At 48.7% G+C, this 15,812-nt stretch overlaps 1 protein-coding gene across 10 annotated transcripts in view; it reads right to left on the reverse strand.

The window, feature by feature from the left end:
• TACC1 (transforming acidic coiled-coil containing protein 1) overlaps nucleotides 1-15,812 on the reverse strand; it is a 113,204-nt gene that overhangs the window by 49,240 nt on the left and 48,152 nt on the right. For 2 of the 10 annotated variants that reach the window (XM_079908888.1, XM_079908885.1), the window contains exon 2: nucleotides 8,277-8,392. The exons of 2 other annotated variants lie outside the window; for them this stretch is intronic. In XM_079908888.1, coding sequence (XP_079765014.1) covers nucleotides 8,277-8,392 — 116 coding nt within the window. Of the gene's footprint in view, nucleotides 1-8,276; nucleotides 8,393-9,368; nucleotides 11,570-15,812 lie in introns of those variants that run through there. 6 more of the 10 variants (XM_079908883.1, XM_079908887.1, XM_079908886.1 and 3 more) reach the window with 6 other exon arrangements.

The following is a 15,812-nucleotide window of genomic DNA, read 5'->3' on the forward strand; positions in this document are numbered from 1 at the left end:
GGATGCAGGGAAGAGGCCCCAAAGGAAGGCGTAATGGGCTTCGTGGCAGGCAGCCTCCAAGGCAGCCCCCAGTGAGCCCCCACCTCCTGGTGTTCACGCCCTTGGACCCGTGTAACCAGAAGGATACTGTGGAAATAACAGAGTGTGACTTCTGAGGCTGTCATAAGAGATGCTGCAGCTGCCGTGCTGCAAGAACACTAAAGCAACCTCACGGAGAGAGGTCCACCCGAGGGGTAAAGAACTGAGGCCTCCCACCAACAGCCAGGCCGAGGTGCCAGCCGTGAGTGAGCTGCCCGACGAGGGGCTCCAGCCCCAGTCAAGCCTCCAGATGACTACAGTCCCAGCCAACGCTAGGAATGCATTCTCACAAGCAACCCCAAGCCAGATCACCCCGCTAGGCTGCTCCCAAGTTCCAGACCTATGAAAACGACGTGAGATGATAAACGTCCAGTGGTTTAAGCTGCTAATCAGCTTTGGAGTTATGTTATGCAGCAATACATAAACAATACCAGACTCTGGGAAATTCTTCTTTCTACACCAAAATAGGGGCAGAGTCCCAGGAGACTGCACACGTCTCCACGCACCTGCCTTTCCTCACCCACACATGACTCACAGGTGGAGAGGGAAGCAAGAGCTATGACGAGTGTGTCCATTCCCTGCTTATTTCTCATGGATGAGCAGAAGCTGAGCATTAAGGAAGCAAAACGTTTTCAATCCAATGGCACTGCTTACCCTATGATGCTTTTTCTTTTTTCCCTTCTGACTCGATGTCTAACTTGTGTGTAAACTTCTGATGTTCAAAACTCTTAAAATACATTTTATACTTCATATGTTATATATGCTAAGTTAACGCATGTGGAAGATGTAATCTGGGCTTCCCTGGTGGCGCAGTGGTTGAGAGTCCGCCTGCCGATGCAGGAGACACGGGTTCGTGCCCCGGTCCGGGAGGATCCCACATGCCGCGGAGCGGCTGGGCCCGTGAGCCATGACCGCTGAGCCTGCGCGTCCGGAGCCTGTGCTCCGCAACGGGAGAGGCCACAACAGTGAGAGGCCCGCGTACCGCAAAAAAAAAAAAAGATGTAATCCCCTGATGATTTTTTTAAAAATTACTATCATTTAATAAGATACTAAAGAAGATGCTTTCCCCCATCACACACTCTGTCCTGGCAACGTTTTAAGGACTTTTATTTCCTCTGATAGGTCTTCTCTTAAGTCAGCGAAGAGAGGGAGATTCATACCTTCCCTGTGAGCTGTATGTGTGATCTTCAAAGCTGAACTTACGACCCCACTGCTGTAAAAGCTGTGGCCTCGATTTCCCAGTTTTTAGACCGGAAATCACATGTGTCCTATCTCACAGCATCACTGTTATAAAATCAAATAAGATGCTGGAAAAAAATTGCTTTCAATACATACGATAAATACAGCTGAAACAGAAAGTTGGGGGTCTGTTAGGTCAGAATCTTGCAGTGGGAAAGCTGGAGATCAAGAATTTGCTGTCGTATTTCCAGCAATGACATAGGGCAGAGGGACTGGCTAGGACAATGTCTGCGTCTGCCAAGCAGAACTGCCAGAATACATTTTCCATTTGTGAATTAATGAAATACTCCGTTTGGCTACTATCCTCTTGTGAGTTTGGCCATCATCAATCTAGGCTCTGGGGATCTAATCATGTTTGTGAGAGGCCATAAAATTAGGTTCATGTCCACCCCAAGGTAAGGGTGAGACCTTGAACTCAGAAACGGCAATCCCCTCCTAGGCCCAAGGTTAACAGTTATCAAATCCCCACAGAGACAGCTGTTTTGGGTGGATCAACCATGATCTCCCATCACTAAGTCACTAATCTGAGTTTAGAAGACCGTGACGAAATGGCATATACTGCTAGGGCTTCCTATGAACAGTATTATTGATCACTTGGAAAAGGTACTATGACTGCTCTTTAAATGTTTAAATGGCTTTAGACCACATCCATTTTTTATGTGGAACATTAAGTGGTCGCAACGTAATTTTAGCAGGGCTGCTGACACCCCCTGCCCATACACCAGAGAAAATGCCTCCACCACCAGAAGCTATCAAAGAAAGTTATACTGCTTTATTTGATGCTCAGGTAAGCCCCAAATCGGGAAATGCAAGTCTGAGGTGAGTTCAATCATTACAATATTTAAGAAGGTCTTGAATTTGCTATTCACCTTAAAAGAATAATACTGCTTTGACAGTTACTAAAATCTTCACTTCCGGCAGGCACACTCTGCCCCTGCCCCCAAGTGTTTTATTCAACACTCTCTGAGTCTCTGCTGGAAAAATGATACTTTTCCCCCAAGAGTACATTGTCCCTGGGTCGAGCACCATATAGAGGTAGAGATGCTCCCTACATGGCTCCTTTACATTGTTATAAATAAAGCAACAGAGAAACATGGCCTGATCCCATTTACTAACTAGTGAGAACCTCCAAGCTGATAGCTACAAACATTAAACCGGGGGGGGAGGAATTATATCATGTAGCTGAGGTTTTCAAGCCTATCGTTGAGATGTTTTCTCTTACAATAATCTAAAATAGTGCAATATAAAAATTTAAATTGTGAAAAAGCCTATCACATAAAAAAATTGAAAATAAAAATAAAAAGAGCATTAACCTGGAATGCTGTCAAAGGAGCCACATGGGTTGAACTGTCGGACTAGGTAACATTAAGGGTCCTTATTAGTCCCATTACTTCTAGGACATTCTAATAAAGCAATCCCTGCGGTAGGAGCAGGGAAAGGACGTCAAACTAAATCCCTAGGAGAACCACACTCATAGTTTCGACTAGAACATTTCAAGAAGTACCTCATGAAAAATGTTTGCATAATGTTTGCTTATACATGTAGCCCAAAGCCTTAGAATCAAAAATCTAAGGCTCAGATTTTAATAAGATCTCCCTTCTAGGTCTTATATAGATAGTCTAAAGCAATCCAATAAAGACATCATATCAACCACACAACCTATACCAACAATACACCACAGCAACAGTCAAATTACAAACGCACAAACACCCAAAGTTACATTAAATACACTTAATGGGCAAAAGTGAAAAGCCTCTATGATTGTACTTGTACTTAAATGATTCCAAAATTCTCCCCATTCTTCCCTAATTTCCTTTTTTCTCAGATCTTTTAGTCAATTGAAAATTAGGTATATTGACAGACCAAAACATTGTTTTGCAAGGGAGACCAACAGCCAGCCCAAACTAGTCTCTCCGTGACGCCTTACCTGACCATTCAGGCCTACAGGAAGGGCACCCAGCGCCCACAGTTCATCTGTTAATCAGCTACAGCCTTGTAGCTTTTTTTAAATGAAGTTTAATTACTTAAACTTTATAATTTTACCAAAATTGTCGTGTGGATCTCAGCCGGCAAACTCTTCTGTAAAGAGCCAAACAGTAAATATTTGAGGCTTTTGCCCATCTTTCTTTCAGTCTCTATTCCGAGTACTCAACCTGCTATCTTAGTGCAAAAGCAGCCAGACAACGGCGAAATGCACAAGTGTGGCTGCGTGCCGACGAAACCTCATTTATGGGCCCTGAAATCTGAACTTCCATATATTTTTCAAACAAAATATGTTTCTCCACCATTTAAAAATGCAGAAACCATTCTCAGCTCTCAGGCAGAACAGCAAAAGGCAACAGCAGGCCAGATTTGGCCTATGAGCCACCATTGGCTGATGCCTGATTTAGACTAACCCGAACTGTGTCGACAAACAGGTCTGCAGTCCCCACAGGCCTCCAGCAGTAGATACCTATGCACTGACCCTGCTTATCTCTCTCCTTCTGTTCTGGAGGACCACAGTGTGTGTCTGGAATATCTAGCCATCTAATCAACACATCAAACAGGGTAGTTTTGTTCCAAGGGCATAGAGAGCTTCAGCGTGAATTAAAGTTCCCTCTCTCAAAGAAAGGTAACAACCTGTAAATAAAGGGATGTGTGTGTGTGTGTTGAGGGGAGGTGTCAATTAACAGAGGACAGCCACTGCAGCTTTCGCTTTTATGACCCGAAACACTGGACAAAACCACAGTCCATAGCACCAAAAAAACCCAAACAACAAAAAACAGATGAACTTGAGATTGTGCCTTTCAAAAGTCCTTTCCTAGGTGATGTCTCCTTACTGATACATCTCCCAGCAAAGAGAAAGAGTTATTAACACCAGCAATTTAAACACCCTTTGCGGAGGAAGGCAGACAGACAGCAAACACAGAGCTATCAGCCCAAGCACTATAGCCACATTCTGGTACATTCAAGAAACTTCTTGGCCTACAGTTTTATTTTAACAGTTAGTCTGAAACCGGCTTCTATCTGTGGCTTAAAAAAACCGTACAACCTCATCCACTGTCTAATTCCTAGTATGGCATACAATCCTGCCTTAAGAAGAGTTATTACAGGCCCATCTCAGGGATACTGCGGGTTTGGTTCCAGACCACTGAAATAAAGCAAGTATTGCATATAAAGTGAGGCACATGCATTCTGTTGTTGTTTTCCCAGTGCATAAAAAAAGTTATGTTTACACTATACTGTAATTAAGTATGCAATAGCATTATGTCTAAAAAGACAATATATATACTTTAAGTAAAAAGCACTTTATTACTAAAAAATGCTAAACATCATCTGACAATGCAGGGGTTGCCACAAACCTTTGACCTGTAAAAAATGTTGTATCTGGGAAGTGTAGTACCATGAGATACGTCTGTATAGAGTTCAGACACTTTAGGTCCCTAAAAAGCTTCCAATAAAAAGAAAATTAGTTCAAAATAGATGTAGATGTTTCCCCAAGTTCAAAGAATTAGATGGAGGTTGGGATGGAGCCCGTGGGTACAGCACATGGGATGCAGCCACACATGTGAGGGCCCTTCCACACCAGGAAGCCAGGATCTCCTACATATGTTAATTCCAACCCTGACCAGCTAACAACTCATAGATCATCCTCAGAGAAGACAGAGTCTTACATGATCTATACCTGCTGTTGCCCCATGTCCTGAACCACAGAAACATGAAAGACTAACCTTATCAGGAGCCAAATAATCCACAATTTTTGGAGAAAGAGAACCATCCAGGCCCAGAAATTAGACTTAAACATTAGACTCCAGAAACTTTTGTCCACTGATCTCTTTCCTGGTCAGCCTTGTGCTTTGGCTGTATTTTTACACGTACTGTGTATGCATGACAAGGCCATCAACAGGGCTCTGGACAAGGACTGGGTGTTCGGGAGAAGAAACCTTAGAAGGCAGGATACTGCCAGGCTGATGAGGAATCATGCTGTTATCTAAAGACCCTAAATTGAAAGATTTCATAATATGTAGTGGCTGTTTCCTAGGATGTACCCCTGCCATATTCATGGTCCGCAATCATGATCTCCTCCACTGAGCTTTCTTGGTTCATAAACTCTCTAAAAGGAAAACTTCAGGAATTCCCTGGGGCTCCAGTAGTTAGGACTCTGCGCTTCCACTGCAGGGGTCACGGGTTCAATCCCTGGTTGGGGAACTAAGATCCTGCAAGCCGCACGGTGTGGCCAGAAACAAACAAACAAAAGACACAAAAGGAAAACTTCTAGAAAGAGCGAAAAAGAGAGTATGAGCTACAAGTTACTAAAACTTGTAAAAATGAGTCAGTGGCACAGGAAGGACCAAACAATTGGGTCTGTGTGGTTCTGGGGGCCTGCGCCATACTGGCCTCCATTCAATTAGCAAAGAATCTGTCAGGATGAATCAGACTACCAGCTGACAGGATGGTGAGGAAGGGGGCGGCCCAGGCTGAGCAATTCAAAGAGGCTTTCAAACAGCTACTTAACGTGTCTTGTGAGCTTTATTTGAATTTGAGGGGAAGGTCACAGAATAGTTCTCTCAGGCTTTCAAATCTCCATTCTGATCTGCCAATCCTGAGAGAAGAAAAAGGGAAGCTATGAAGCGGCATCTCTGTCACTGAGATTGCTACACAGCAAAGTGCCACACACAAGTCCTCCCACACGCAAACCTGCCTGTTCCCACACGGTCTCTGCCTGAACCCATGGTACAAAGCAGCCCGGGGACAGTCGGGGGAGTTCCAGCAGGGCAGCACGGTATGGAGCTCACCATTAAAGCAAAACCACATCACAAAAAGCTGATATCACTTCCCCAGTAATTCCAGCTCCGTCACGAAGTCCAGCACAGGGAACCTGACCTCCCGTGGCGACCCATGAGGAAGCTGCTAAGCAAGAAAACAGAATCACTGTTGGGAGAATAAATTCATGATCAGATCAAAAACTAGGTAACTGGATAACTGAAAGCTGGCTCTACCTTGTCACTGCAGGTGGCAGTGACAGACACTGGAATAGAAAAAGCATGTGAAAAGGACATCCCTCCTAGACGCCCGTCTCCAGGCAGCAGCCCGCCAGCCTTTGACAAAGGAGTCAAGGCATCATCCCTCTGCTCAGAGCCCTCTGCTGTGGGCTGGACTGTGCTCCTCCAAAAGACAAGCTCAAGCCCTAACTCCCCACACCTTGGAATGTGGCCTCATCCGGAAGTACAGCTGAGCCTTGAACAACGTGGCGGTTAGGGGTTCCGACCCCCGACCACCCAGCACCGCTGAAAACCCTCCACATCAGCGGTGCTGCACCCTCAGATTCAACCAACCGTGGATCGTGTAGTACTCTAGAACATACTTACTGAAAAAAACCTGTGTGAGTGGACCCGCACAGCTCAAACCCACGTGGCTCAGGGCTCCACTGTGGTATCTTTGCAGTAATCCAGTTAAGAGGAGGTCAACCTGGATTAGGGTGGCCCCTAAACCCAATGACTGGTGTCCTTATAAGTAAGCCACATGGAAGACACAGAGACACACAGGGAGGAGCTGGCCATGGAATGAAGGAGGCAGAGAGGGAAGTTTTGCTGCCACAGGCCAAGGAACACTGAGAACTGCTGGCAACCACCAGAAGCTAGAAGAAACAAGGAAGAATCCTTGCCTAGAGCCTTTGGAGGGAGCATGGCCCTGCCAACACCTTGATTTCGGACTTCTGGCCTCCAGAGCTGTGAGAGAATCAATTTCTGTTGCTTCAAGCCGCCCCGTTTGTTTGTGGCACTTTTGAAAGGCAGCCCCTTCCTGTCTCACTCAGGAGGAAAATCAGTGCCTCGTTACGAGGTGACCCAGGCCTCCCCCCACCCGGCTGACTGTGGCTCCCAGAGCTCCCTGCCCAGCAGATCGCTGCAGCCACCCTGGCCTCTTCCCTGGTCCTCGAACATGCTGCCACCCTGCCACCACGCGCCGGCCCACGCGCAGGCTGCTGCTGTCTCAGACCTTCGCAGGTGCCATCCTCTGCTGGAAGATTTCTCAGGAACCTGCACAGCTGTTCCCCTCAATCCTCCTTCAGGGCTCTGCTCAAGTCCCCTGATCATTTGGGCTCCCCCACCCCACATCGGCCTTCAGCGCCTCCTACCCGCCCCCGCTCTGTTCCCCCTTCCCCTGCTTTATTTTTCTCCAAAATCCTTAGGACAAGCTGACATATACATTTTGCTTAACCTCTAAGAGGCCCGTCTCCCTCTGTAACGCTGGCTTGCGGAGATCGGGACTGTTTCACTGCTGAAGCCCAGCCCACTCTGTTTACTGGATAGCTAAATGCATTCGATCAGGACAGGTGAAATTTTACTCAAAACTGGCTGTGTGACAAAAAGGGTTTCTACTAATGAAGCGGAACAGCAATAGCTTCTGCAGATGAAGGGCAGGCTCCAGGCTGGGCTCTGAGGGGCCGGGGGAGAATCTCCCATCTCGGGTGGACTCAGGGGCTCACTACCACCCCTGGTGGAAGAGGGAGCAGTAAACAACTTTGAAACAGCCTCTTAAGCGTCCTCCTCATCTAAAAAAGTCAACTCTTACCTATAATTCTTGTCTCCAGCCACACCCTGTAGAAAGTGAGTTGGCCTGAGAAACGTGTGAAGCCAACGCTAAACATGCCTCCACCAGGGCATCACCACACACAGTTTTGTTGTTTAGGGGCCGAGGGGAAGGGCCCAGCAGGAATGTTCTGATAATGATCATCTCATACTGCAAATGTACAGCCTACTTCGGGAAGAAAGCCTCTGACCACCACATTCGTAAAAAAAAAATAAACAAATAAACAAGAAAACCGTTTCAAATGAGCCAGGAGCTTTCAAACAGCTCCGGCTTAGTAAGGAGATAATCCCAACCTTTGCAAATGGCCCTAAATTAACACTTTTCCTTCCCTCATTAACATTTTCAAACCTTTAAACAAAATAAGGCCAAAAAGGAAAGTCTTTCTTTACCTTGGGTTTTGGCCCCAGGGCCTGCCAGTCCTAGGTGTGAATCACAGGATTCCTTGCAAGGTGATCTGATGGGCGTTTCGGCTTCAGGTGTCTCAAAATTACCTTCAGAATCCGAGCTGCCAAGGGGGAAAAATGAGGAATTACCACTTTCAACGGTATTTCCGACACCCTTTATAGTCTACATATCCGCAAAGTCCAGTATTTTTGCCTAATTTTACAACCTGCGCGTCCTCAGCATGGGCTGGCCTGTGGGAGCTGCTGCCGCGCCCTCCTCGGGCTTCTGTCTGGCCTCCTGTCTCCCTGAAATCTCCTCCATCCTCAGGAGACTTTTTCCAGCACCATTTTTTTTGAGGTCATCCTTCCCTCTGATACCCCAAAAAAGCCCCTTCAACAGACTCCTTTTCTCACAAGAGCCCTTTCCTGGAGGTTGAAAAATTAAATTGCCCCCTCGTTCTAAAAAAATTAAGCCAATATTCGCCATGATGCCTTTTTCTTTGGTAGGCCTCTCTACCTGTCTGGAACTCACCCGGCCAGAGGCCGAGGATGCTGTCACCTGCCTTCCGCAATCACACGGGTGACAGCTCAGCAGACACCACCATTTCTCACCAGCTGCCAGGAGCCTGTCATCACGCGACCTTCTTTACTAAGGCTGCATTTTCGGGACACAGGGGAACCCCCAGGAGGGCCTGGGAGCGACTTCTTCCCCACAGGGAAGGCCCCAAGTTCCACCGGGTGTGACCCACGACTGTGTGTGTGTGTGTGTGTGTGTGTGTGTGTGTGTGTGTAGGGGCGGGGGGCTGGGGGCTCGAAGCTTAGAGAAAGTGACCGAGGCAGACGGGGATGCAGAGACACTGCAGATTCTGGGTTAGGTTCAGAAAGATCATACTGAAACGGGGGGAAGAAAAATACCCGGGAGGACAGAACATCCTGAACCTTCGAAGGCACAGCGGGGACCTGGTTACAGACAGGGACGCAGCATTGCCATGAACACGGTTACGCGGGTGGCGACCACACACACGCACACAGACTGAGCCGCAGATGGATGGATGGATAGCAGCGCGTTTGCATTTTGGCAGGAACGCGTGTACTTGCCTGAAACTCAAGGATTTGGTCTCGGCTTGCGAGTCCTCCTCCTCGGGGTCGCCCTCGGGCCCTCCGGCCTCGTCCTCTCCGGCGACCCCGCCGCGCACCGCGGACCACGTCCATTTCGCCCACTGCACTGGGGACAGGATCTGCCAGGGGCTGAACGCCATGAGCGCGGCTCCTCCGGCTCCGGCTCCTAGGAGGATGGGAAAGGGGAGAGCCCTTTTTCCCTTTCAAAATGGAGGGAACCGGTGACAGGCGCCCGGACACGTTTCCAGCAGAGGCGCGGATGTGGTTAAACGAGCGCCGTCGGGGGCCCGGGTGGAGCGCTTCCTCTCCTCCGGCTGGCAGCGCCGCTTCCTCCGCGTCCTCTTTCCTGAACGTGCGGCCACGGCGCCCCCGCGCCCGGCGACTCCCGCGGGGGAGATGCCTCTCCTGGGGCCTCCTCGGGGCCCGGGCCCACGACCCCCGGCGGCTCGGCCTTGGCTGCACGGCGGCTCAGCTGCTCCCGGTCCCTGCGGCCCGGCTCCCGTCTCCCGGCTCCCGCCTCTCGGCCGGCTGGGCGCGCATCAGCTGCGGCGGAGCCGCGCCCCAGGAGCCGCCCCCTCGGACCGTACTACTCTCGCCCGCGGACGGGGGCGCCCGCGGCGGCGGCACTTTGAAGCGCGCGCGCCCGCCGGATCCCCCCGGCTTCGCGCCACAGTGGTCGCGCCCTCCCTGCGGGAAGGGGCTTCTCTGCTAAGACCCTGGCCGCTGGCCGAGCACCCGGGCGCCGGGAAGATCCGTTTTCCGTGTACGTGCACGCTGGACTGTGCCTCCTTCCCTTTTTATTTTTATTTTCTCATCTTGCTACTGCGACTTAATGGCGTTAGTGGTACTGGATCGCAGAGAAGTTCAGCCCCTTATTATAAAAAACTCTGAGGCCGCTGTTGACTGTGTTTTCCCCTCCCTAATAGGACGGCGTGGAAGATTTCAGCCTGTTCACCTTCAACCTTCAGATCCCTCAGCAACGCTGCAAGAGTAGCCAAGGGCTGGGATTTTAGATGCTTTGTGGCTCCTCAGTCCTCACTGGTGGAACTGCCGTGGCGAGGTCTTGGGTAAAGGGTGCTAAATTACCCTGTGAAATTAGAGCTTGATCCGTTTCCCATTCTCCTTTTTGAGGCATGACTTCTAAGTGTTTGGTCTCTGACTCCGTTTGCTGCTTCCGAAGTCTGCCAACAGGCCTAATGATTTCAACCTTCAAAATAAAAACCCTCTGTGTTTGAAGGGAGAGGCAGGGAAGTAGCAGAGCTCTCCTCCGATTTTCTTCATTTTCTATCAAGGGATTCTACTTAGGGATTGCGCCTCTCAGAATCACCAAGGCACCAAGCGAACCTGCCTCAAACAACCAGGCTTCATGATCTCCTTGCCTGGATAAGGCGTTTCTTGTACTACTGTAATTTCCAGAGTTGCACGTTCCCACAGAGACAGCAGCTCCAGAATTTAGAACAAAGTCAGGCTGAAACTGCCACACGGACGTCTCCACTGAAAGGGGTTGGCACAGCAAACTGTTGATGAATCATGACTGTCTTACACATTTGATAACAAAAACAAAAGCAAAAATAACGCAAGATCAGGCGTGGCAGGTAGTCTCACCATAACAGACGGATGGGGGTTCGCCTGCACTCTAGACTAGAGGGCTGGGGTGTCTGGATGCTTTAGAATTCATCCAGCTCCTTCCCAGAGATAAATACAACTGTCTTGACCGTACTGGAGACTACAAAGATGAGAAATAAGCAGGAGTCGTTTTTTTTTCGGGTCTGCATGAAATACGCCACAATACTATCCAACTGGTCATATTTTTTGGTTTATGGCTCACCACACAAACCTTCAGATTGTAAGGTTCCCCCCAAGTTCCTGGATCTGACACGTGTTTTGTTGCCCATGTAAACCTGTAACTGGCGTATAGTAGGTCCTGTTCGTTCTTCCTCCTGAGCGGTTCTCGAAACTTTTCCCTCCTCTGCATCCCCACTGTGACTGACATAATTCCCACACTCCCTAGTTTTCATAGATCTACTGTAAATGTGTCCAATTGGTTCTACCTCTGAGGGTCGTCTCGGCTGGGGTCACCCTTGCCTGGCTGATCTGTGACTTGCGCTCTAGTCTCGCTATTCCTGCTCCGCTCTCCTCCGACCCTTTGTAGTGGTAGCCATAATCTCTGCAGAATTGGTTCTGAACTTTAATATGTCCAAGAATCATCTGGGGCCCCTCTTTAAAAGTCCAAATCCAAATTGCCAGCAGATTCTGGAAATCTGTATTTTGACCAAGTGTCCTGGGGAATTTCTTCCACAGGATAAATTTGGGAAACAATGACCAGCTTGAGCCAACTAACTGCTGCATCAGCAACAATCTCCCTTTTGCCTGCAGTTTTGCACCCTCTTCCCCAACCCCCCCACCCCCCGCCCTGGCCTCCATCCCCATGTCAAGCCCCCAGGCCTTGACTGCCCAAACTTCCTTCCTCACCCAGCGCAGGTGTCTACCCTGGGAAAACAGACTGATTTCTCCCTGCTTTCTACCATCTCTACACCCCGAACATTCAGAGGGACTTCGACTGTGGCCCCTAGGTAGTTTTGAAATAGGGTACCATTAATAGCTACACCAGGACAACAGGCATAAACCAGGACGTCCCAGGACACAAGGTCACCCTACACTTAGCGCACTACATATAACATATTTGCTTACATGTCTCTCCCACTTCTGGACCATAAGCTTTTAAACGGCAGGGACCACGTCATATTCATGATTTATTTTTGTTTCCCCAGAAATCAGGACAGGGCCACACACCCGGTAGGGTGTTGTGTAAATGTGCAGAAAATGAATATTCCAGTTTACAGCGGACCTTCTAAGCTTGGCCAGGGTGACCTAAACTCCTAAAGCCTGACTTCCGGGGAATCAAGGTTTTGAACCAGCGTAGCACAGAAGCCAGACGAGTGATGGCCCCAGCAAGACAAAGCCCCGGCTACACAGCAATTTCTTGAAATTAAAGAGGTAAATGCCCAGATTTCTGAAAATCTCTGCAAACTCCTGGACTTAACGTGAACAGCAATAAAGTAATTACTCTATAGCCTGAATTATTTTTATTGTCTAGAACAAATAATGAGGCTGATATGTCAATTTTCTGGTAACTCTGGTAAAGACTGGGCAATGTTTGACAACCAAGGAAAACCATCATTTTGCTGCTAAGCCCTTAGCTTCAAGGAGCAGAACGTCTGCAAATGGAATGTCTTTGTTTTGGAAGTGACCGTAAGCACAGGAACGGCCCGTCCGTTCTCTTCCTTCCTCTGCTCCTTGGCCTTCACAGAAGCTTTGGATCAATACACCATGAAAATCTAAAATGAAACTCCCTGAAACACTCCACACAGGTGGCCCGGCCAGGCACATACCTCGCCGCTAAGGGATGCTCCAGAGGGGTCTGTGAAATGGGTCTCTTTGGTAAAAAGTAAAATAAAATAAAATAAGATAAAATATATGAGTAAGCAAATTCACACAGGCAAACAGCTATCCCTTCAGTGGCGCAGCTACTGTGCGAATGTCTGGGGGAATGTGGCAGGAGGGGAGGGCGGAGGCAGGGTGGGGCCTGACCGGGAAGGATCCTTCTACTGTTCAGGAGTAGATCCTAACTCAGATTGAACTGGATCTTGCAGTAGGGGGAGCAAACACAAGTCCCTACCTAGATAGTGTGAGGGAGCGACGAGGCCTGGGTGGCAGCTGGAGAACCCTGAGGAGGCTAAGGGGCGGCCCGACCCAGTTCCTGGTGCCCATCTAACAATCTCCCAAGAGAAACCCAAATCCTGGCTTTTATAAGACATCTTCCAAGCTTCCATGTTTGTTTGTTTGGCCGTGTGGCATGAGGAATCTTAGTTCCCCGACCAGGAATCGAACCCGTGTCCCCTGCGGTGGAAGCGCAGAGTCCTAACCACTGGACCGCCGGGGAAGTCCCTAAGCGTTCGTGTTCTTACTAATTTCAATTGTTTTAAACCTTGTGGAGGCCATCGCGGCGCAGGACAAACAAAAGCCACTTTGTGCGCCTGCGTGGCCCACGGACCCCGGATGGGCCGAGGGGAGTCATCACGCTTTGGAGCCAGTAAAAAACACTTCCATTTAGAAAGATCATTCTGGTAACAACCTGCGGGCTGGGATGGAAGGAGTGAAGACTGGGAGACGCCTGAAAGTGCTGTTTTCCCTGCCCCAAGCCGCCTGAAGAAGGCAGACGGCTTCTCCTCCAGAGGGTAAAGAAGCAGAACTGGAATTAGCATCCTTATCTTTCACTCCGTCCCTGGTCCGGGAACTAAAATCCCACAAGCTGCGTAGTGCGGCCAAAAAAATTTTTTTTTATTTAAATAAATAAATGAATAAAGAAGAAGAATTGGAGCTGTGAGCAATCCAAGCACAATTTACAACAGAAGGAAGAGAAAACTGCTATTGTGAAGAAAACCATTTCTGACAGCCAGTGAAATGAGACAGTCGGTGAATTTCTGACCGCCCGTGTGTACCAGATGATGTTCCGGAGAGGATGAGGGTGGGACCAGGGTGGCACTAGGGAATCACAGAGATAAAGTCACCGCTGGTGACTTTAAAGGTCAGGCAGGCAGACCCATCAACTCATCTGTTGATGATCAACTCATCTGTATTTCCTAACAATTGACGAATTCGTTGAGCATAAGATACACCTAATTCAATTAACATGAAATGTCAGATTGATGATGTCACCAAAGGGGCAGGGCATCTCTGAAGGCCTGAGAAAAAGCATGGGCCCATAGCGACTTGAAACGGCCAATGGCAACTAGGTTTAGGTGCCTCAGCGGAACCTCGACAGACCAAGTCCCCTCCCCACCCTGCTTTTCGAGAGCCACCCTGTCCACGGACTGAGCTTCCAAGACGCAGTGGGGCACTCTGGGCGTGTGCTCACTCCATCAGCCCGATCACTGAGCTAAACACCCTCAATCCTTAACCTTTTTCTACTCGAATATTTAAGTGATGAAGATCTCTAAGATGCAATGATAGGAGTATCTTACATAATAAAGTTTCATCCGATCTCTACAATCATTCTCTGGTAGTGGGGCAGGTTTTCTCATTCTCAGTTTGCCGATGAGGTAACTGAAGCAGAAAGGGCAGCCACCTGCCTGAAACTGCGCCACAGAACTGAACCCTAGTCTCCTACCTTTCAGTACCCTTTCCTTTGCTTTGTATCAAATCGGAAGAAAGCAGAAAGCCCTTGGAGCCCCTTGGTAGCTTGTGGTTCCATCAGCTGGACGGCCCTCTCAATTTCTTGCTGCTGCTGCAGTCCTGACTTCCTGCTTACCTTGCACGGGCTGCAAAGTCACAACTAGGAATACCTCACTCCACCAGTGAAGAGCTGCCTCTGCCAACAACGGCATCTGAGGTATTCAAGTAAGTTCAGGTTACAGTCTTAACCTTGCAAGATCCGATGTTATCCTTTACCTGGAGGCTATCATCACCTAGAGAATCACAATCTTCCCTCCACCACCCAAACACGCCCAAATCAGGGAATTTGTAGAATGCGTTTACACTGAAAATTACATCCTGAAGAGAACCTCCTTTCTCATTTTTTTAAAACAGAAAAGTTGGATTTATGTCCATAGCTAAACTCTTTCAGAGCTCCAAGAAGATTAAAAGGGATTCAGATTGCATCCATTAAAGAGTTGGCCAAGCTCCCCACCTAGGAGACCTGCTCCAGATTTTGCTCTGGTGAACAGCTCTCGTCAGATCCTCTCTCTCATCTATTTTTTTCTGTATCACAAAAACAAAGTTTGACTTCCTCAGAAAGTATGTCATTCCACCTAGGTCGGGGTCCCCAACCCCTGGGCCGTGGACCGGTGCTGGTCCAAAATAAAATAAATCCCCCCCAATCAACCTCCCCATCTGCTGGACGGGAAGAACACTGATCACATGGCCCAGATTTTCTGAGATCGTCCTGATATCAAATATTCTACCCAGTGGCCACATAAAGACTTGTCCCCATTTTCATTTACAAAACACTGTCACCAAGTAGTTAGAAGGTACAGATTGGGAGGGCACTTGGAAAGGGCAGCAGAGAGTCACTGGTAGGAGGATGTGGAGAGAGGTATCCTCTCAGAAGAAAGAATAAAACCGCAAGAAGATTTCCAAAGTAACTGGGAAACCCACTCCACTGAAATCCTCACTCTGGGCACGTGGGGGAAATTTCATCACAGGACCTTGTGTGTTTGTGACCAAAAATCTTCTTGTGTTTCTAAAAGAAAAAGATCAGGGCTTCCCTGGTGGCGCAGTGGTTGAGAGTCCGCCTGCCGATGCAGGCGACACAGGTTCGTGCCCCGGTCCGGGAAGATCCCACATGCCGCGGAGCGGCTGGGCCCGTGAGCCATGGCCGCTGAGCTTGTGCGTCCGGTGCCTGTGTTCCGCAACGGGAGAGGC

The sequence above is a fragment of the Stenella coeruleoalba genome (genome assembly GCF_951394435.1).
Source record: "Stenella coeruleoalba genome assembly, chromosome: 21".
Classification (NCBI taxonomy): domain Eukaryota; kingdom Metazoa; phylum Chordata; class Mammalia; order Artiodactyla; family Delphinidae; genus Stenella; species Stenella coeruleoalba.